This window comes from Mycetomoellerius zeteki, unplaced genomic scaffold, assembly GCF_001594055.1.
Source record: "Mycetomoellerius zeteki isolate Tzet28-1 unplaced genomic scaffold, Tzet1.0 scaffold228, whole genome shotgun sequence".
Lineage (NCBI taxonomy): Eukaryota > Metazoa > Arthropoda > Insecta > Hymenoptera > Formicidae > Mycetomoellerius > Mycetomoellerius zeteki.
Window position 1 is genome coordinate 1204510 of NW_017257203.1, and position 22686 is coordinate 1227195.

The 22686-nt window shown below is 31.9% G+C and overlaps 1 protein-coding gene across 8 annotated transcripts in view; it reads right to left on the reverse strand.

Moving 5' to 3' along the window:
- The window catches only part of LOC108723295 (mediator of DNA damage checkpoint protein 1), a 66886-nt gene that overhangs the window by 37526 nt on the left and 6674 nt on the right, over positions 1-22686 (reverse strand). For 2 of the 8 annotated variants that reach the window (XM_018448909.1, XM_018448908.1), the window contains exons 1-2: positions 15123-15308; positions 11055-11429 (exon numbers count right to left, since the gene is read on the reverse strand). The exons of the other annotated variants lie outside the window; for them this stretch is intronic. In XM_018448909.1, the coding sequence (XP_018304411.1) occupies positions 11055-11111 (57 nt within the window). In that variant the 5' untranslated portion in view covers positions 11112-11429; positions 15123-15308. Of the gene's footprint in view, positions 1-11054; positions 11430-15122; positions 15309-22686 lie in introns of those variants that run through there. 8 annotated transcript variants of the gene reach the window in all.

Sequence of the window (22686 nt, forward strand, 5' to 3'; positions counted from 1 at the left end):
CTTTCCCTATAATATATGCCACAATAAAATATATAGCAGTTCTAGAAACAATGACTAATACATTCACTAATACCGAATGAACTATTTAATATTTTAGCCGGCACACGAGGAGCCCCGAATTTCATTGACCTTAACAGTTATATCTATTATCGCAATTCCGGTAAATTTTATCTTAATCTACGGTCGCAAATAAATAAGCGCGGAACAAGCTGATAAGTAATTTAAATTGTCAATAAATAAATAAATAATCAAAGCTGATTTCATCGAATGTCACTGAAGTGGATGAATTGTGGCTCATTATGAATAATGAAATCGATATGTCAACGCCTATTATTTATTCACGTATTTAGGAATTTTGCCCCTGGATCTATTTACGTTATATTTTTTTTCTTTTCCCTATCGGTTTTCCTGTTCTGCCAAGTTATACCACAAATAATTCTCGATCGATCGTACTTCGATGGAACAAGGAAATCTGGTTTCTTGGGCGAATGCACACCGATCAGACGTCAACATGTGATCATCGACAACATGTGACCTAATCCCGTCCTTTTCCCTTCTCTTGTTATATGTTCCATCATCTTGTCCCATTACCTTTCGGGGACACTTAACATTGACGAGTATAGATAAATCAAAATCGTTATACTACTACTACTACACAACGACGATATACAAAATATTCTTCAGTGGCAAAAAATATATTGTTCCGAATTTTGAATCTTATTCTAAACCAGTTTCACGTCACTAGTATGTACATATTAAGAAAATTACGGTACATTGATGCGTTAATGCAAACTACATTATTAATTACTATATTAAGATTAAAAATTATGCATTACGTATCATTGTAATAATTTTTAATTAATGCTTAATGTATACACTCGCGTTAGGTTTTTGTGATCTAATCTTCTTTGTATCTAATTTTCTAAGTCTCTCTTGTAAGTTAAAAATTTGCCGGTTCACGTAAAGGAGCCACGGCAGTGTCTTAGCGCCGAGACACTACCGTGTCTCCAGATTGTGCGATTGGTAGCCCTAAAACTTCAACGTGGCATATCTCTTCGGATATAATTATTATTTTTCAAATAGTCGCGATGGACAAATTATATCACCTTAAAGAATTTAAATTCTCTTTTATTTATATCCGGAAAAATTCGATTCTTTTAGGGTGCCATCACATACAGTCCGCAATCCGTAATCCGCACCGGATGTCCGCAAAAGTATCTAGGGATTGCATATGTACGGCAGATATTTCTCATGTAATCCGCAAGTACGTGAAAAAAGAGTTCTAGTGCAGTCTAGTGCACGTCAGAAAACAGACCATTTGTTGTATTTGCACTAATAACATATATCAAAGATTCATTATGTACTTCTAATTTCAAAATTGTTGTCAAACAAATTAATCACTATTTATAAATTAAAGGTAGATTATGGCACGTTTATTTTTGTTTGACGTCGGAGTGCAATTGCGTTGCGTGCTTACATGCTCCTTGTGTTCTATGGAACCGCAAAATGCGGACGTGTAAATGTAATATTTTTTATTTAAGAAGTTATACTGTTCATTTTTATTTTATTTGATAAGAAAATACAGAATATATTTTGATTATAACAAAAGTTTTAATTAAATCGTCAAATTTAGTCAAATAGATAAAATTAGGAAAAGCATTACTGGTAATAACTAGTAATTTTTACGAAAATTTCATTGGATTACGGCTCCATGGGACACAAGGAGGTAAAACACGTAAAGTTACGGACGCAATATCTACAGGGAAGTTTCACAACTGTCCGGAACCGATTTGATTCTCCATGAAATATGTTGTTAAACACGAAAATCTAATCACCATTGTTAATAAAAAAATTTTTTTTAATTTTTTTTCTTCACAACATTGAAGTACTCTTGAAACCGTACAACTTTTGTTTAAAAAATTTTTTTCCGTCTTATACTTCCGACGGTGTTCGACTCAAAATAGAAATAGGTACCGTTTTTTTTTCAAAGGGGTGTTTCATCCCTTAAACATGAGTTAGCGCACGTATAAAAAAATACGTATCTCTCTTAGATTTTCGTGTTTAACAACATACTTCATGGAGAATCAAATCGGTTCCGGACAGTTGTGAAACTTCCCTTGCTAGTAACTTTTGCAGATATCTCTCTCTCTCTCTCTCTTTCCGGATTACGGATTACGGGCTGTATGTGACGGCACCGTTGTTTTTGATATTGTATTATATTATCGCAACTGTTCGTAGTTTAAAATAATTAAATTTCGATTTTTAATTGAATTGATCTGTTTCAAATATCAAAAAGACATGAATGTTACTGACTAAAGCTATTATAGTTTCTTAATCACATCCACATTTAAATTACTTTAACAGTTAAAGTTTAATGATGCTTATTTTTATAATCTACAATTTTCATTTATTAATTTTCTTTTCATCGATCCTCTTTCATATATTTTACTTATCTTTTATTTATGTTTTTACATTGCATTTATTCAATTATATATGCTATGTTGAAACAAGCATTTCCTGCAAAAGTGATTGTCGCATAATGGCTTCATGCGAGAAAGTTTCACGACTAATTAGCGTCTATATTTAACACCTGACAACCGCCTTCAACCGTTATCAGTATTCACGTTCTCTATCGCTTTCCAAGTACATATACATTTGTAAGTTCGTCCGCCAAGTTTAACAATGTTCGAACTTCGTATACAAGTAAATTTGGGTACGAATATTTATAAACAAAATAATTATACAAACACTATCAAACAGAACGATGCACCGCTTGTCAGATGAATTCCGCATACGACAAACAATGTCTGACCGCGTTCACGAGATCATGTAATCACCGTTATTCGCCTGTAATAAACGATATTCAATTACGTTTCCCGAATGCTGCGGGACACGGCGTGTCGCCAAAAATTTCACGTCAATAGACGCGTACCATAAACACAATTCTGGAAGTAAGAGAATGGATTGAAAGCAGATTAATTATTTGCGCGAAGCAATTTGGACCATTCTGACACAACAATTAAACTGCACGATAATAGTGCTTTTATTTCAAAATTGGAGTAGAGCACAATTATGTGCTGATGAATAAATAATGTGAAAGAATTTCGTTCGATGCTAAAAAACGGAAAAAATGTTTTCTCGGTCACACGAATTAAATCCGTAAAATTTGCAAACATCCGTCGAACGAGCGACATGATACCCTAAGCGCACTTTGCATATTCCTCGCTTCTTGAATACCTCGTACTCGATCGGTTCTAGAATTTTATTGACAGTTTCCTCGTGTGTCGGTTAGAATAGTATGTACGCGCGCGGTATGAAGTAGGGTAATAAAAGTCAATGTACTATACACAATGCGCGACTTGGCCCAAGTACCACATCGACGAAGACACAACGTTGGTGCAGTGCCGGTTCTTCCACCCGTTCCGCCCGCAAAAATCGACTTTTCGCGTCCGCATTTTCGCTGCAGCAATTATGTTTCTCATGCATTCGCGATACCGCTTCGTCGGGCCGAAACATGATAAAACGAATTATAAATAATGTATCAAACGATGGACGCGCGCGAACATCTAAATCGAATCATGGTGTACGAGAACATTGAAAGTTTTCCAATTCTACAATGCATTTTATATTTCAAAAGCCTTACGACGGTCGTAAAGTTGTGAATGTTTAACGTTTTCTAATCACAAATACAGTGGAACAAGAATAGTGACTGCACACAACACGATTCTTCAATAAATTTACCCCTTCAATAAATAAACCCCTTCATTCTTAAAAAATTACAAAAATGTAAGCTGTAAAAAATATAGGTACGATCTACAATTTATGTTCGTTCATTTCCTTTAAAATATTTTGCAGTTACGTAACAAGTGCTAAATAAAATTATTTCACGGAATCATAAACCGATAATAAAATAATAGCAACAATTTTTGTATTGTAATTGAAAAAATAAACGTTTTCCAAAAATAAATAACGTTCCTGTATTAATCGGAAATCTCTCTGGTATCTTATTACTTAGCAAAACCGATTATGCTGGAATAGAATCACTGTAATAATACTAGTTGGTCAAAGTCATTAAAGCTCATTTTTATAAAATATAAAAAACTATGCTTCTGTATTTTGTTAAATCGAGATGACATATCGAGACGCAAAATCAATATCGACAGCTCTAAGCTTCATCCTTTCCGTCGCATTGCCGCAACACGTGACGCAATCTAATTTCTCACATTCGCAATAAACTTAATTAAAATAATTGTGATTCTTATTTAATATTTCTTATTAGATATTTTATCATCGAGTAATAACGAGAAAAATTAAAGCGAATTTTATTTCAAGATCACTGATCACAGCAATTCATATTTTTCGCATGGATGAGATTCTGATGGAATCACTTATTCCGAATAGGCACAAATTTGCAAATATAAGCGGAATGCAATAGAGATATAAATATGTTGAAATAAGAACAAAATTGGCAAGAAAAATCTCATTTTATCGGCCAATAAAAATTCTTAAAGATCCTGCACATATAAGATTCCTTTATATTTTCTACGCAATTTTATACAATTAATCCGAAGTTTGTTATCTTCTTGTCGCTTTCATTTAAATTTCACAATGCTATCTATCTGTTAATTGCATTCATTTCCATTACGAATTCCGATTCATGATTCTGAATCATGATTTCTTCTCAAAAGCATTTTCCCATTTCATTTTAATTTCTACAACTCTCCATTACGCGAAGTTTTGTGTAATTCTAAATCTAAATCAAACTCTACGTTCTCGAATTTCTTCTATTTTTTTATATTATCTTTCTCTATGCAAACTTCATTACACAAAAGTTTATATTTGCATTTATATCAAACTCTGCGCGAACCATATTCTAACAATAATATTAAAACCTTTTGAATTTTTCATCACGGGACGATGTATTCTAGTTAAATCTAATGACTTTTATAAAATGGCCATCTTAAGATCATACTAATTTACGTAATATTTATGCTAACCAACGTGCGATATTAGACAAAATGTATTTGCTAGTATAGAATAATGGAATTCGTATGTAAACATGAAATATATACTATAATGTTTACATTGATGTATTTACGTACGTATTTGCATAGATACATATTTTTGCAGGGAAATATGTATTAACACAAACACACACATTTCGTATACATAAAATACGTATTCGAGATCGTTATTTATTAGTTATGAATAAAATATGTTATGCAGTAGTGATAGATTATACTGTGATAGATTATAGAGCAATTATTCTGATAATTCCACACGTCACTAATGGAAAGTTTGTATAAAAATCATATTTTTTACAATTTTTATGAAAATTTAAAGTATAACACATAATTTATTCAATGAATGTAATTAATTAGTTTAAAAAAGAATAAATTATAGTACCGAATGTAATATAATTAACTAAATTATACTAATAAAAGAAAAATAGTTAGAAGAAGAATAATTATAAGATATTAATTAATTAGAATAAAATTATAAAGTTACAATTTCTTAATATTTCAAATATATATATCTATTTTTGGTCGAAGTGGATTTTAATGCTTAGCAATATTCATATGTAGATTTATAAAAATATATTTAAATATTTGTATTTATAAAATCTACATATGAATATTATTAAGTGCCAAAATTCGCTTCGATCAAAAATAGAATTCTTCCTCTTTAATTTATTCTTATGTCTAATTTCCACTAATAATTTTTTAATATTTGATGTTCAATAGTAAGGATCAAGATGCGTTTTGCGGGTGGTGATCAAGCATGGATATTGACGGACGCGAGCGAGTCCGAGTGGCGCAATGCCGGCTTTTCACTCCTACCATTCTCTTCGTGGCGACGATTTGCACACGGGGGTCGATTGAGCCGAATGACCATGCGGTTCCACTGGTTATACGCGACATTATGCTCCATAAGTTACCGGTGTTACGACAGTCAAAATCGTCTACTTTAGAGATTAGTCTGCTCATGACATTAAGATGACTCGGCACGAGAAACGCTAGAATTAATGAATTATTTTGAAAAATGACTCGCGAATTGAGGCCAATCGATAAACGACACTTTTTCTCGCTAGCGCAATTGTGAGTCAGTTATACAGTGCATTTCATCGTAGTTTATACGAATACGCGATTAATCAGTTAATCGGCACTTGAAAGTATAGAGAAAGAAAAAGATAAAATATTCGAGAAAATATCGCACAGAGGTACGTCTATTAAATGGGATAATTTTCTCTCTCGCAGCTTCGCCTAATCATATCTTCTACAAACAGGAAGTAAAACGAAAATGCGAATCCCGATATCGAAGAAATTCATTCCATTGCGACGAGAAAAACTCAGAGAGCGTGGAAATTAACGTTTCATTAATGTTATTATTTCCACTTAATAGTCAGAAACTTTCCTATATTATTAAATTATCGGAGACTAAATCTCACATTTAAAAAGTTATCAACATATATGATTAAACATTAAAATAATCGATATTTTCGAAATTGTTAAAATATTTTGTTTATGCGATTGAATAATATGTAAATTGTTACAGTTGATAAAATTTCAAAAGGTCATGTTTACTTTCGCAATATTAACTGATATATTTCCGATCATTCTTCACGATTTTAAAAATGGGTGCAACAGATCGAATGTCATATAGGACAAGCTGACAATACACGATATCGCTTTTGGATAGTATTCGACTTTTATCCGGATTCTGTACTCGTCAAGAATGATTTTATCTCGCTCAACGTTTGAATAACGTACACAGAGAGAAAAATGTTTGGTATTTGTAACTATAATTATATATTACTATAATTATGATTATTATTATAGTAGTAATAATCATAATTATAGTAATATATAATTATAGTTACAAATACCAAACATTTTTCTCTCTGTGTAGTATTGTGCCATATTTGTGACGAAATTTTGATACAACGGGACTACATAATATTTGTATTTAATTAAATAACTCTTATATTTATTTACTCTTATTTACTTGAATATCATTCTTCAATAATTGCTGCATGACATCCAACGTACTCCTTTTAATTATTATTAGAAATATTTTACACTTCTTCTTACATTTAAATTAAAATTGAAAGACTTCTCTTTTTTTAAAAGAAATTAAAAATAGAATTTACAGCAAATTCTTGGAACGACAAAAACTATACTTAAAGGAAAAGTAATTATTTACTATAAAATGTTCCTAACATGTTTTACTTTTCCTTTCTTTTATTTAATAAGATAAGTAACTGCTGTACAAGTTTCACACATTTTGAAAATCAAATTGGCTCTCGAATAGGTTTTAACTTAATGAACGGACTCTCCGATATAAACGCATCTAGTAATCATTTCTCCGAATAAGAGCGATCGATATGCTTCGTGCGAACTCACGTAACCAAGAAAAAAATTGCAAATACAGCTGAAATCGTTAAGCAAGTTCCCAGCAAGTACATGACGAAAATATATATCGATTTGGGCATGACGTAATATTACGGCGAGACGACGGCCATTCCATAATGACGTAAGTTCTATGCTAACTATTAGCATAGCAATCACAATGCGGAACAATGCTAACCAGAAGTAATTATTATTGCATTAATTAGGAAATTCGCGGAAACTCCAGAAATTCAATAAATCAATTTTTTCAAGAACAATAAAAGGTGTAATAAATAATATTGTTGTATTGTGAGAGATTATAGCCTCTTTAACATGCGTTAATATTTTTTAATTTATATTATGTGCATAAAAAGTTATATAAATTGATGTACATAAATATATATTAAAAAATTGATACAAAATCCTTAGTTTGTGGAATCTAATGAAAAATGAGGAATTAAAATTGATTCCATTTTTAAAAATACTTTTAGATAAAAATAAGAGTCTTCCAATTTAGATTCGGAATTGACACTAGCATAACTTGTTTCCCTAGAAGTCACAAAATTGTTTTCGATAAAAAACCTTAACTTTCGAAAAAAAAGACGAAAATTAAAATGGGACATTCTGTACATTGATTAATGATTCCAATTCATGTGTCTAATAATTCTATGATAGATGTGTAAATTGTCTAGTAACAATTATGCCTTTATTGATGTCATTTCTCAAAGTGCTGACAGTGCTAATACATTAAGTACTACAGTGAACTTTATTCAGTACAATTGCAAAAGTTTGTTATGGGGATAAAATTGTAGCAGTTTCGCGAAAATTAATAGTGAAATGCATATAATTTTATGCAAAATAAAAAAGAGGCCACTTCTGACTTCTGAAACGATCAAGTTTGATCAAGTTTGCGACAAAAGTATTGTGTCATTGTGAAGGAGAAAATCCATGCACGATGTAAAATCGATGCATACAAATCATGCTAAACGTGCCATAATCTAACGGAATCGATAAAGTAATTCGATTTCGATAAGATGAAAAATGCTGCACTCGACCAAAGGAAGTATGATATTTAAGCGATCTCCCAGACCGATAAAATCTGTTCCGCTTGGAGCGGAACACTTCGGCCACCAATGCATATAGAATGATACATAAACGATTGATGAGATCTGTCAAACCAAACTAATAAATTACTGCATCTCTGCAATAAAAATCAATCAATTTATACACATCATATTTGCTAGTTATTATATATTATATATAATAAATTAATAACAATATATATATTATATATTATATATAATAAATTAATAACAATAATTAAAAATACGAATTTAGTAGATCTTAATTAGAAAAGTTCAACTTTTGCATAAATAATGTAATAGATTAAAAAGATATGTAAAGTCTCTTAATTTCTAAATTAACAAAAATTACACGATAAATATGAAAAAATATCTCTTATGAAATATCAACTTTATTTCGTAAAATTATATATCACAGAAAATTCAAGAAATATATATTTAATTTGTATTTATTTATTTTGTATAATATTTAATTAATATTAATAATATTTATCCATCATTGTAACTAATACATAATGTCGCATGAACGAAATATCATTATAAATCACGTCATGCTAAATTTTAAGCAGTGATATGCGATGTTATACGCATATTCGTAGTTGACTTTTTTCAGTAGTTCATCTTGCATTATGCATGTAAAGCAAATTACATTTTGTATCATACGTTTCGGGGATTTCATGCCTTATAAGCATAAATTATTAAGCAATATTTCATAATATACTAAATTTGTGCATCGTAAATCTACTGCAGAGAAGCATTTACGAAAACGTAATACTTAAGGACTCCGTGCATAGTTCTTAAGTATGCAAGTTATATTGCATTTATATCTGACAGACATTTGTTTGTATCCCTACTTGTACAGCAAATTTAAAAAATTTGCGATTTAATTTGTGTAAGGAAAATCTTGTGTTTCACAATTTACGTAAAATTTTCAAATCTGATTTTTTAATTTTATCAACAGTAAAGATTGAACAAATTTTATTAACAGTGAAGACTGAAAGAGATGAAATCACGAAGGCAATTGAGTTAGCCAAGCTGCCTATTTCTCAAAATTGCTTGCAAGAAATAAGGCATAATAAGTTTGCTTGTCTACTTCCCTTAAATTTCTCCCACAATTCACCATTACAAAAGACTCCCCCAATTTTCTCCATTGCTAATCGTTCCTGTTGGCGGGTAAACGTTCATAACAATGATTTATAAACATTGCCAAGTAATTATATTCATTAAGTTAATGGTAAACGAACCAAAATATTCGTGCTTTTGACAAAATATTACTAACAAATGATAAAATTATAGGAGATTATGTTATCATGTTTTTATTACATTATTAAAGTAAAATATTCACTTTTCTCTTTGCTGTATAACATAAAAAAATTATTTTATAATTGAGAAACTCATTTTATAACTATATATATAAATATAATAATTGTTTTAAATCGTTCAAGTTATAATTATTGCTTGCTTTATTACAGTTAAATTCACACAATGATTATAAACTTTAAATTAAAATTAAAACAATTGAAAAATTTATAAAGAAAAGAGTAAAGGAATTTTACAGAAAAATTAAATAGATACAAATGGAAATTGAATACACTAACCACCCCCAAGTTGCTATATAAAGTAGTGCAAGTACATTTCCTCGAATCGCTCGTGGATTTATGAGACTGGCGACAAACAAGCAATACACGACTATTGAATCAATGCAGTCGCCATTCTGATTAATCGTACCATTAGACAGCTATAGAATCTTTAGCTTTCTACACAGCCATCTACCGAAAACTATCGGTTATTGTTTATAGTACAGTTTCTATACGAAATTCGTTTTTCCTTAACGAAAATATTGAAAAGTTATTACCGATTAAAAGTCAAAAAGGCTGTTAGCAAGTCTGTAGAGAAAGAATGAATAACAAAACGGTATTCTTTATTTAATTTCAAACAGGATTTGCTTAAACGGAAATTTGATTTAACTTGAAAAAATTATAAAGATATATAATATTGAAAATGGATCCTTCTTTAAGATAATTTATTTTTTAATAAATTATCTATCGGGACTCTATATGAAAAGTCTCTTTCACCAATTTCTGATTAAATTAATCGACGATCAACTCGCAGAAATGCCAATAGCAGTTTCATATATCAGAACGTTTCCTTTCTCTTCGTCTTCTGAGACACATTGTGTTTAGTTCTCACATTGGCAATCGCGATGATCGAGTTAAACATCGATTAGTGTTAATCAGAGTTGGTGAAAGAAGCTTGAAATACTTCTACCAAAGGTTAGACAAAACGGATAGGAAAGTACATTGAAACTTTTGTTTCAATAAAACATTGTACAGAGTACAATGAGATATATATTTTGGATTTCGATGCTATAAAAACGACTTTATTTTATTATCACTTATTACTTAATTTTTATTTTATTTTATCCTTCATTATTATTGCGTTATATAGAGCAGCAAAGTATCCAACATAAAGAGATGTTACTATATCCTTTTTTCCTTGAAATATCTATTTTTAATTGGATCAAATAATTTGCAGCAAATCGAAATATCCGCAGCGCAATTATATAATTTCTTAGTCTCCTCACCTTATCAATCGGCATTGAAGGGCACGCACGGCATAGGTTCCAAAATGAACCAATCATGAGGCCGCGGTGTGTGAGGCAGTGGGACAGTAATAATGACACACAGCCGCTGCGTTAGCGAGCGACGCACGGAGGCCGGCCGTTTCTCCGCGACGATGACGACGGACAACGCCGTCGGCAGACCAGAACGCAGATGTTCTGCCGAGAAGGAGGACGTAGTTTTTCTCTCTCGGCGTCAATCACGGAAGATACACCACTAGACGAATCCTCGTTCTCGTCCACCTCTCACTATAACAACACTACCTCTTTCTTCTCAGCCTTCAAGGCAGTGTTTGTAAGTGGCGCTCGGGCTCAGGCACGGGCTCCGAATTGCTTCCTCTGCGTATTTGTGTATATTGTACATACATAAAGCGATATTTAGATATATTAAGGTACATACATATATTTTATATAAATGTCTATATAAATATATGTATAAATAAAATTACATCACTTTATAATGAGTGTATGTGTGTGTACAGAGGATGAGCCAACGAAAACTTTCCACCTTGTTCCTTTTAAACCGACTGATTTGTGCGAAATATGTTAAAACATGCCGATTTTGTTTTTAAAATGTATAATTATATGATAAGTTTAACTGTGTATTGTTTCATCTTCTTGATTAAGATAATTGCTCTTTCACAAATATTAAATGACAAAATATCAAGTGACACACATCGTTTTAAAGGTTTTTTTAAATTCTCTTTATACAATTATTTTATTATTTTTTATTTAAGTGAATATTTTTAAAAAAATTTTGAAGTCTTAGGTATTAAAAGTTAAAAATTCAATTCAGTGACTTGCAAAGGTCATCTGATTTTTTCATTATATTTTTTTTATTCGAGATACTTTAAAAATAGAATTTGTATTATGACACCGGATTCCATATAAGATGTTACGTCACAAGATAGTCACTAAAATTTAAAAAGACACAGATTCTGAAGAATTCAAGAGAATTAAAAAGCTCTTAAATATATGTCATCTAATTCCTATTGTCATTTAAAATTTTTAAAGGGTTAGCTATCTTAGTCAAGAAGATGAACACTGTTAAATCTATAGTGTCAAATTTAACCTAACGAATCGCCACTGCTCCTACTAAATATATCATTATTTTTTACCAAAATAATAGTTAAATTTGATACTATATCGTGTCAATTTGACACTGTATAGTGTCAAATTGACACTGTATAGTGTCAAATATAACCATTGTTTTAGTATAAAATAACGATATGATTGAGTAGGAGCAGTGGCGACTCACGTTAAGTTAAATTTAACACTATAGATTTAACAGTGAAGAGCAGCACAATTTATCATGTACATTTCCCTTAAAAAAAGTTGACGTGTTCCAGCATAAATCAGTTGATTACAAAAAACAAGGTGGAAAGTTCTCTTGGCTCATCCTGTATATGTGTGTGTATATGTGTGTGTATGTGTGTGTGTGTGTGTGTGTATCAGTGTGTGTCTTGCAATACGATATTATATAATATATACATTTATATATTCATTACATAATATATGTATAAATTTATATAATTTTTTGATGGGATTTTTCACAGAAAAACATCTGAATAACTTCCAGATTTGGATGTAAAAATGTTAAGGAAAGAATTTTTCGCATCACATTATAAAATGACGTTCTCTTTTTTTCTTCTTTGTTATCAACAAAATGTAAAAGAAAACTGTCTTTCATCTTATAAAAACATGTTTATTTTAAAAATATCCAAATATTGAATAAAAAAAATTTTTGCATTTATATTACATCTTTAAAATTATACAAACATCTTTAATGTTTTCTCGTAATTTTCAATCTAGGAAATTCAGAGATATTCTGTTAAATCTTTAGCTATAAAGAGGTATAAAAGGCGTGTGTAAAGCGGTAGACCGATATGTACATGCGTATGTGTGAGTCTATACCTATACGAATAAAACACAATGCCAGCATTTGCGCGTACCGTACGGTCCATCCAATGGATTTTTCTCCGACGAAAAAGAAAATTGCGAAATGGATCCCAATATTCAGGTTAAGGTTAGCCTCAGGCTACATGTTAAAAACGATCAGTAGGCGACCGTATCGACATTTATCGGAAGCGTCGATAAGGGAAGAACGAAATGGCAAAGCGATAAAACGGAGATCTTCGTGCAAGACGCACATGAGATGGCCCATAAATACATTGGGAATGTGATTGATAGAATAAGAAGTGACTCGAAATAAATCATTACGAAGTCTTCGAAGGATTCAAATTTGCTAGCTAGTAACGACACATTTGCAAATGATGAATAACTTTATATATATATATATATATACTGGTAATATCTCAAGGAAGTCAATTTTCTTGAAAAATATAAGAAATGAGAGATTCATATTTATCAGCATATTGAAATATGCAAAAGAGGCAAATATTTTGTTATGTAGTACTTATAATATACCATGGTAAAAATTGATATTAATACATTATAGTATGAAAATTATAATATTAATAAATACATTATAACAGGAAAATAATATGAAAATTGATATTAGTTAATCCAACTAATAATAATTGTATATTAATAATTATAACAATGTGACAATTATTTTAAATATCGAGACAATATTCTGGGCAAGCTAAGATCACGATGTGATTTATTCTTTCATTACGAACGATGTAATGAGAAGTATGAATATTAAATTAATTTCTCAGTCAGAAGATAATTATGCAGATTTTTAACAAGGATAAGAATACGAAAGAAGGAAACGAAGGAATGGATAAGCAGCCTTCACACTTCGTTCGACATTATCGTCAATGTCGTCTCAGAACTGAGAACAAAAGTATGTGTAGAATATAGATCAGAAATAATGAATATATATCTGCCAGGTATTTACCAGGTATGACTATTTTGCGAATGAATATACGTTTTGGTATTGTAAAATTACTCATCGCATAATTACGCGTACCTGAGAGAATTCTTGAAAGACACGAAGAATCCATTGAATGTTACAATAGTAACCAGGTGTCAAGTTAAAAAATAACAGAATACAAAATTGTTAATGACAATGTACAACCGGAACAACCAAGGTCATCGACTACAACTGCGCATGTGAAGATTAATTAAGAAGAACAAAGATGGTCACTTTCAAACTGCATGATCTATCAAAGTTTGCTAATTGTCTATCAAACAAGATCCATGGGAAACCTAGAAATCATTTAAACAACATCGAATAGAATGATACGTAGTGCGTGAGGATTGAAAAACGAATATTATATCGGAGGATTTTTGCCAGGCAATTCGCCAGCGAAAAAAGTGGATAAGAGCGAAATAGATCAGGAAGTGAAAAAGCCAGTCATTCTTTCTGATTTTACCGTTTCATCTCCGTCCTAAGAAACCTCCTGCTCGTCAAGCATGGAGCTTCTTCCTCTTTCCCCTTTTTATCCATCCTTCCCTCCCCTTCGCTCCTTCTCCCTCCTGTCACCTTCTCATCCCCTTTCTTTTCTTCTCTCCCAATGTCTCCATCGCCGGTCTAGCCGAAGTTTCTTCGACGTCCACCTGTCAACTTACCGGCTCGCGTATTACGAGTGCGCACCAAGAAAAGCACAAGCATTTTGCAAAAAGAAAGATACTCGTGACATCTTCGATGAAAGAAGGCGCCGGTACGATGGTCGCACCGACACTACGTCGGCTAGCACCAATACGAATATTTAATTGGATTTTCTTGCCGCATATCCGTGTTATATATAGACAAGGACTAGATAGATATAGAAACGGAAAAAGAATCGCACACTGTAGCTCGGTGAGTGGGTGATACGCGCCGGTAGTGATCGCGTTAGAACATGGTCGTGTAACGTAAGTGTGTAAAGTGACAAGTAGGCGAGAGAAACGGCGACAAAGCGAGTAGAGAGAAAAAGAAAGACGGATCGGGATAGAGATTAGAGCCTAATATGTAACATTATACGTGTGTGTATGTGTATGTGTGTATGTATGCGGGTGTGTGTGTGCGTGTATTGCGTGCGTGTGCGTTACGTACGCGGTGTACGTGTGCGCGCGTGTTGGCACCTAGGTGACACCCCGGACCGGACACGTACGAATGGCGTTCACGAGACGGAGGGCAGAACGAGAACGGAATCGTGAGAGGCACTGCTGGTCCCACCGTCGCCACACCGACGTTGCGTAGAGCGCCGCGACGCCGGCAAGACGGCTCGCGGGACGGTAGGAGGGATTGCCGATGACAGGCGCAGGCGTCAAGCCAAAGTAGAGACCGGGTCGATAGTCCGCAACATCGTTCCTCCCTTGCCGGCCGGCTGGCACTATACGCTCGCTTTCTCTCTCTCTCTCTCTCTCTCTCTCTCTCTCGCTCTCTTTCTCTCTTCATTTCTCTTTCTCTCCACGCTGCTGCCGCCGCATCGCTAAATTCCATGCAGTGGCGAACCGGCGGTCTGGGGTGCGCGGGCGCCCCAAGGCGCAGAAATTCGATTCTCACACTTTTCAAGGCTTCATCAATCATTGACATAATGACACTTTTTCAACATCGACAAAATTTCTCAATCAGTTTTTATAGTTATCTGCTAAATTGCGTGTGTGATCTAATTTCTTCCATGTTCCCTATTTTATGTTCGTTGAAAATTTAAAGACTATCAAGTGCATCGCAACATTTCGCAAAAAGTTCAGTTCAAAATTCCTCACGTTTGAATTTTAAGATTTTCACTATTATAACAGAATTTTAATTTCCTCCCTTTGTACGGTTAGCAGGCTAACAAGAAATGAGAACGATCGATCAAGCTATAGTCAATCAACATTATTAAATTTTATCATTAATGCTGATTTATTTCCGTCGATGTAGATTAACTTTGGATCTCGGTTCAATTTACTCTCCATCTTTTCCTAATTCTTGGACTTAGAAAAGGAAGAATAAATTAAACCGAGATTAAAATTAATCTATTTTGATAGAAATAGGCATGAGTTTAGACAATCGGTTAGGGCTCCGAGATTCTTTAATTCGTTACTGGCTTCTCTCTATTTCTCTCTCGTTGCTTTCTCGCATCACGGTTGCGTACATATTCGTAAGCACTATTTCTCTCTCCCTCTCTCTCTCTCTCTCTCTCTCTTCCTCCCCTACTCTCCTTTTATTCTTTCGCTTTCTCTCTCCCCCCTTTTAGCTTTCTCAATTCTCTCGCTTTACAGCTACTATTCGTTTGATCTAGCATCTATTTTCTAGGGAGGCTTTTTCGCCCAACGCCCACATTCCACTGTCGCATACATGTATATACATGCACGTTATTCGATGTAGAAGTAGTTCCGAATTGCCTCCACGTTCGGAAGGTGGTGATTGAGGTTGCTCACGGTGGTTCTCTTGGTTTCTTTCGTCGTTGTTCAGAGTCTCATGCTCGATATGCGTCACTACTCAATGCTCGCACTTTCTTTTCTTTTCGATTTATCTTCTTGTTTTTAATCTCGCTAGTGTACACTTGCAGTGTTTGCTAATTGGTGTTAAATCGTAAGATAAATTTGAAAATGCCTTTCCTAGCGAAAGTTTTACAACAAATCTCATTATTTCGCACCGAAAATTGAAGAATTTTGGTTGATCTCTTTCTTTTTTATTTTTATTTAAACATTTTAAATAATATTGAAAAGACGCCATGTAATTGGATTTTTGTTAAAGAAAATTTAATTTTAAATCAAGGTACGTATATTTCTCTATTTTGTCATCGATTACCTCCCAAAAATTTTATATAATATATCATTAAACATTTTTCATTCTGATTCACGTCGGATACATTGTGTTTGTGTAATTGGTAACAAAAAGTTCTATTTAACCGTTTTTCAACAAATTCATAGTCGATTTCACATTAGTATTTTAATTTTCGTAAATATACGAGAATATTTTTCTCGTATAAAGATATCTAGCCAAATCTTGTATTGAAGATACAATTTTAAATATCATATGTATGATATTTAAAAAATATAGAAAAATATATATATAAAATATACATGTACATATGTATGTATATATATACAATTATTTAATAGTTTTAATGCATATCTACACACGCACAGATAGATACACATTACACATATACGCTTACATCTCAATTTTGAAATCAAAGAACGAAAAAACAATCTATATGCTTTCATTCCTTTTCTAGTTATTAACTAATTATTGCTTTTGAATTTTTTCTCTTTTTTAAGTTTTTATATTGTAACTCAATTCATTTCGGCATTCACTATCACTATTTTTAGATATAACTTGCACAATTCTCCCATTTACGTTGCAATCGTTTCATCGTTATCCCCTAAGGTGAGTTCTTTATGATCTTTCTTCCTGATTCTCAAAGATTCGCCTCTCGCTTGTTCAATGCTCATCGATAGTCCAATTTGCTCTTATTTTCTCTCCTTTTCCGCGTTCGCTTCTCTCCTCTATATCTTTCTTTCCTATTTTAATGTATCCCGCACTACGACGTAACAATTCACTTCTTCCTCTTATATTATTCACCTCATCCTCCTTTACTTTATAACGCGTTACGATCAAATGAAGAATATATTTCTATAGATATCGCTGCACTTACTTAGTGTACGAAAATAGACGAAGACGTGCCAAAACATAAGTAAATTAAGAAGATAGCATACTATCAATAAAAATATTTTGAAAATATTAAATTAGTAAACGTAACTAAATATTAAAAATATTTAGTTACGTTTGCTACGATTTTGTTATAAAAAACATCGTGATGCTCAATTTTTTGTTTCGCTTCTCAAACTTATACTACTCTAACTTTTGTCCTGACACAAAATATATTCATCGTTTTTCCTATTGCACATGTAATTCCTCAAATAATATAACAGAATAATATAATATACATATTATATTATATTATAAATTTTTTTCATATATTCTATATAAAAATTATATAATTAATAGTAAAATATAAAAGTTAAATACATAAAATTGTGATTACTATTAGACTCAATCTCTTATGAATCTTACAATGTTAATTACAATGTTAAAAATACAGATTTTCATTGTCATTTTTCACACAAAGATTTCATAAGAAACGAAAGCTTAACACTTATACCTATATACTATTATGACCATTCGAGAATAATAACATATTATATTTCAAAAAACCTATACAGAAGACATTCGAATTCAACACGAAGAAGACTACTGTTACCATTCCCATTCGGCCGTCTCTTTGACAGAAAATCGAAATAATTTTGCTACTCTGTCGAACATTTGCGAGGTATCTTTAGCAAATCCTTTAATATTCCGTTCTTATCCCGGAATATGCTGCTATCTACGTCTTCTCTCGCGGCTTCCTCTTCCGTGTTTGCATTTTCGTCGTTTCCTGTCCGTCGCTTGTTGTGCTTGTCACGTATCCGGCGCCACGATGTCGAGTCAGCGACGTCGACGACGCGTCGCGTCGCGTCGGGGTGCAGAGTTCTCAGATCGCCGCGCGATAGGTGTATACTCGGACTCGAATCATCATTCCGTAACATAACTCGTAATGCGAAACGAAATTCTCAATAAAATTGAATTTTCTAACATGGCAAATTTTTTCCGTTTATATCTCGCGTAACGCAACGGAGACACGGGCGTTACAAGTGAACGGCTGGACAGTTTATGCTCTCGTGTTTATGCAGTTTACTATCACTTGGGGGATAAATCATAAATAACACCTGGTGCGTGACGTTTCTGCCATACGTTGAATTTCAAGGACAATGTGTTGTTCCCTTCATGCTAATTATTTTCATGTTGCGAGAATTACGTACAAACATATATATGTGTAACTTATATCTATAGTTTGTGTAATATGAAATTTATAAAACTGTGCAAGTACTTTTTCGGAGGTAATAGAATTCTTAACATATATTTTCCGGATATAATAGAATTCTTAACACATATTTTTGAGTGGAGAATATACCTATATTTATTAAAAAATTTGTGAAAAATGCAGCATATCTGCATAACCATGATGGTTGAATATTGCAGAGATGTCCAGATTACTCAAGGATTAACTTTTTCTATTTAATGTCAGCAGAATTAACTTCAGTCATTGGAGTTCTCCACTCAAAATATTTTAGCATTGTTATTACTACACGTAATAAAATCATCTACGTAGATAGATATATAATTCTTCGTTTTATAAATTATTGTATTCCTTTCTGTTAACGCCAACGCACTGACGGACGCAATATCTAATATCGATCGAGCGATATCTTGGTCGCCCTTCGATTGGCATTAAATAACACATCCATGACGTAAATAGCCCCGAAAATTCACCGTTTCCTATTTGATACGCTCGAACATTTCGATGAAAGAAAAAGAAGAACAGTAGGTGGTTATCATGTTGAATTCGCATTCCGAATCCGAATTTCCCACGGGCAGTGGAATAGTTGAAAATTATTTTTATTTTTGTTACTCACAAGGGAGAATCGTTGCGTTCGCACGGCGAGAAAGTCATTCATCACTTCGTTGCATTTGCAATGAACCATGTACAAAATACATTTTGCTGTCACGCCATTCCTGTGATTGCAAGAAATGATTCCAATGATACATACGAGAAGCGACGAAACACAACGATTTTTTTTCACTGCCACCGACTCTTCATGTATTTACGCATCGACTATTCAATCATATATACGTTTAATATTTTTAAAATGGCTGGTATAAATGTACATGATACAAATGCTACATGGAAAAAACGATTTTACTGAAATATTGAAAAATTTAGATAAATACAGATCTGAACATAATTTTGTTGAACTATCAAAGTAAATATGTAGAAAATTCAATGATGAGCAATACTGAAAAAAATTTAACATATTCTAACCTCCTAATTTGAGCATTCTAAATAATTATTTCAATAATTCAACAAAATTTATTTTCAGATCTGTATCTAGCTAAATTTTAGATATTTCAGTAAAATCGTTTTTTTTTTCGTGTATTAATTGTGATTTTAAAATTTTCAAATATATTTGTGTTACATCGAATCCATTAGAAAATATTAAAAAGTTTATCTCGTCCAAATAAGGTTTGGTAATTCTTTTTTCGTTAAGTACAGTTTGTAATTATAATAAAACCAAGATTTAATGCCAACATTTTGTTTTAATCACAATGCTGGCAAAAAGGGCAAAAAATTATGTTATTCATTTTCTTTCTTGTCTACTGTCCTTACATTTTCTCTTTAATTTGCCAGAAATTCAGTATCACATAACTATGTAACCTTTTCATAAATAGAAATTTATAATTAATGTCTATATACATAATCTAGATACGTAATATAATATTTAATTAATATTGTATTGTTTAAATTTATATGGTTATGCAAAATCACTGATTTTAGAATTTCGATTATATGTATCGCCAATTGTAAAATTTTTAATTAGATTTCTTTGTTCCGTTTGACATCAGTAACACCTCGTATAACAAGTATTTGTTTCCGAGTTAAATTGGACTTGTTCGATTACCACTACGAACACTTCGTCAGTCAATTAATTCGGATAATCCCTGCATGTCTATGCCACGATATGACAATTAAATGATCGATTAATAATCACTTTTTAAGTAACGCTCCAACATTGCTTAAAAACAATATCATTGATTTAATTATCTGATTTGATCAATAACGATTATCGATAAAAAAATAATTCGTGATATAGCCTGATAATTATTATTTTATCATTTTTCAAGTGTTCTTCAATATTTTTTAGAGTATATTATATAATAGCAACATTTTGAAATATATCCTTCTTTCGGAATTTCATTCATGTATAATAATTTTAATATCAAAACATATTCATTCGCAAAATCGTCACTTACCTTTAGCAATTAGATTCATTGTTTCCTTTACGAATGCAAAAATTAAAGAGATAAAAAAATAAAACGTGAATTCCTATTGACTGCAAAAAAAGTTTAAAAAAATTTTGTTATTGAAAAAAATACTATTAATATTTACAATAAAATTATGAAATGTACTGAGGTTCGCATTAATAAATCAAATAAAATTAAGAAAAATAAAATTTTTTCAGTATAATGCCGAGATTCCGTGAATTTCACGAATCATCAATTACACCCTTAGAAAAGTTGGAGATTCAGATTTGAAAAAACGTTAAATTCTTAGATCTGTTTATTTTCAAATCCTTCCCCCTTCAACATTTTAAAGCTTATATGTGAAAATCGATGAAGCTTTTTCAGTAATCTAATGCAATTAAGCGTGAAAACTTCAGGTTGGATCTCATCATCGTAAGGACGACGACAAAATTACGAAGTCTTTATGGTATTTGACAAAAGCACAGACAGATCGATTTAATTTCTCTCTTCATTGCGGGAATCCACCCCACACCTCGGAAAAACGAGAATTGTACCTCGCGATATGTCTGTCTATATAAACGCAAGTGGGTTAATTAAAATCTTCGGCAAAGTGTGTGTTCCACCGCCTGTGCCTACTATCTGACAGATTCATCGTTAATCATTATGAACCAAGAATGATCAACGAGACAATAACTTCCGCCGTTCGCACTATTTTAGATATCTATTGTCTGCTGCAGTCTCAGGATCGTGACTATCCGACACTTTTTCGATAAAAATTGTATAATATGTATAAACATATACATATTATACACTGTATAATAATATAAATATATGTATATAACTGAGCTAAGTTCATTATAATTGTAAAATCTATTTTCAATATAAATCATATCTAAAGATTTTATACTATTTATTCTCTCATTCTCTTTGACTTCTTTTTTAATTTAATTTTTATATTAAAAAATATTTTTATTATTGCAAAAATTCGTATGTGATTTTTGAAAAATGTCAGATATATTTTTTCTTCCATATTCTTCATGCGTAAAACATCACGTTTGCATTAATGCATCTACACGAATGCTATGCTTCGCTCTCGTCACCGACATATTACGCTTGATTTCCGCTTCCGTTCCCTGTAGCCGCGGTCGCATGAACGAGGAACACCTGCTCGAATTACGATTCGCAGCGCACAGCCACATTAAGGAAAAAAGCAACATTGAGAATAAATTTTAATAAATATTTATTTGAATAATACTAACTTCGTATTCCCTTGTGTGATAAATAAATATATTTAATAAATATTTATTAAATAAAAACGATATTATAGTTAAATCAAACTAATAATTTCTATACCAAATAAATACATATTTATATTTAGTAAATGTTCAACTGATATTGTTCAAATAAATATTTATTAAAATTTAGTACATTTTTTCCTCAATGTAGAATAACAATGCGACAAGGAATTACATTTAAATGAATATTTAAGTGAATACTATAAATTATGTCAAAATTTAATGGCTTAACCAGAAGTCTTGGAGTTTTGTGTAAGCTTTACTCGTCGAGTAATATCAAATATAAATTTAGTTAAAGTAAATAAATTATTGCCAACTGGGTAAACGTAGTTCCGTGTAAGAGCAGTTCAGTCGCCAGCACGTACCCGAATTCGATTTCGACCCTCTATAGGTACATGTTTTGATTTATAAAAGATACCTTAGAGTTAAAAATTTTGAGTGGAAGATTATGAGATGATTGTAATCCATTTCGGATAAATCACAATAAATTACAATAATATATATATATATATATATA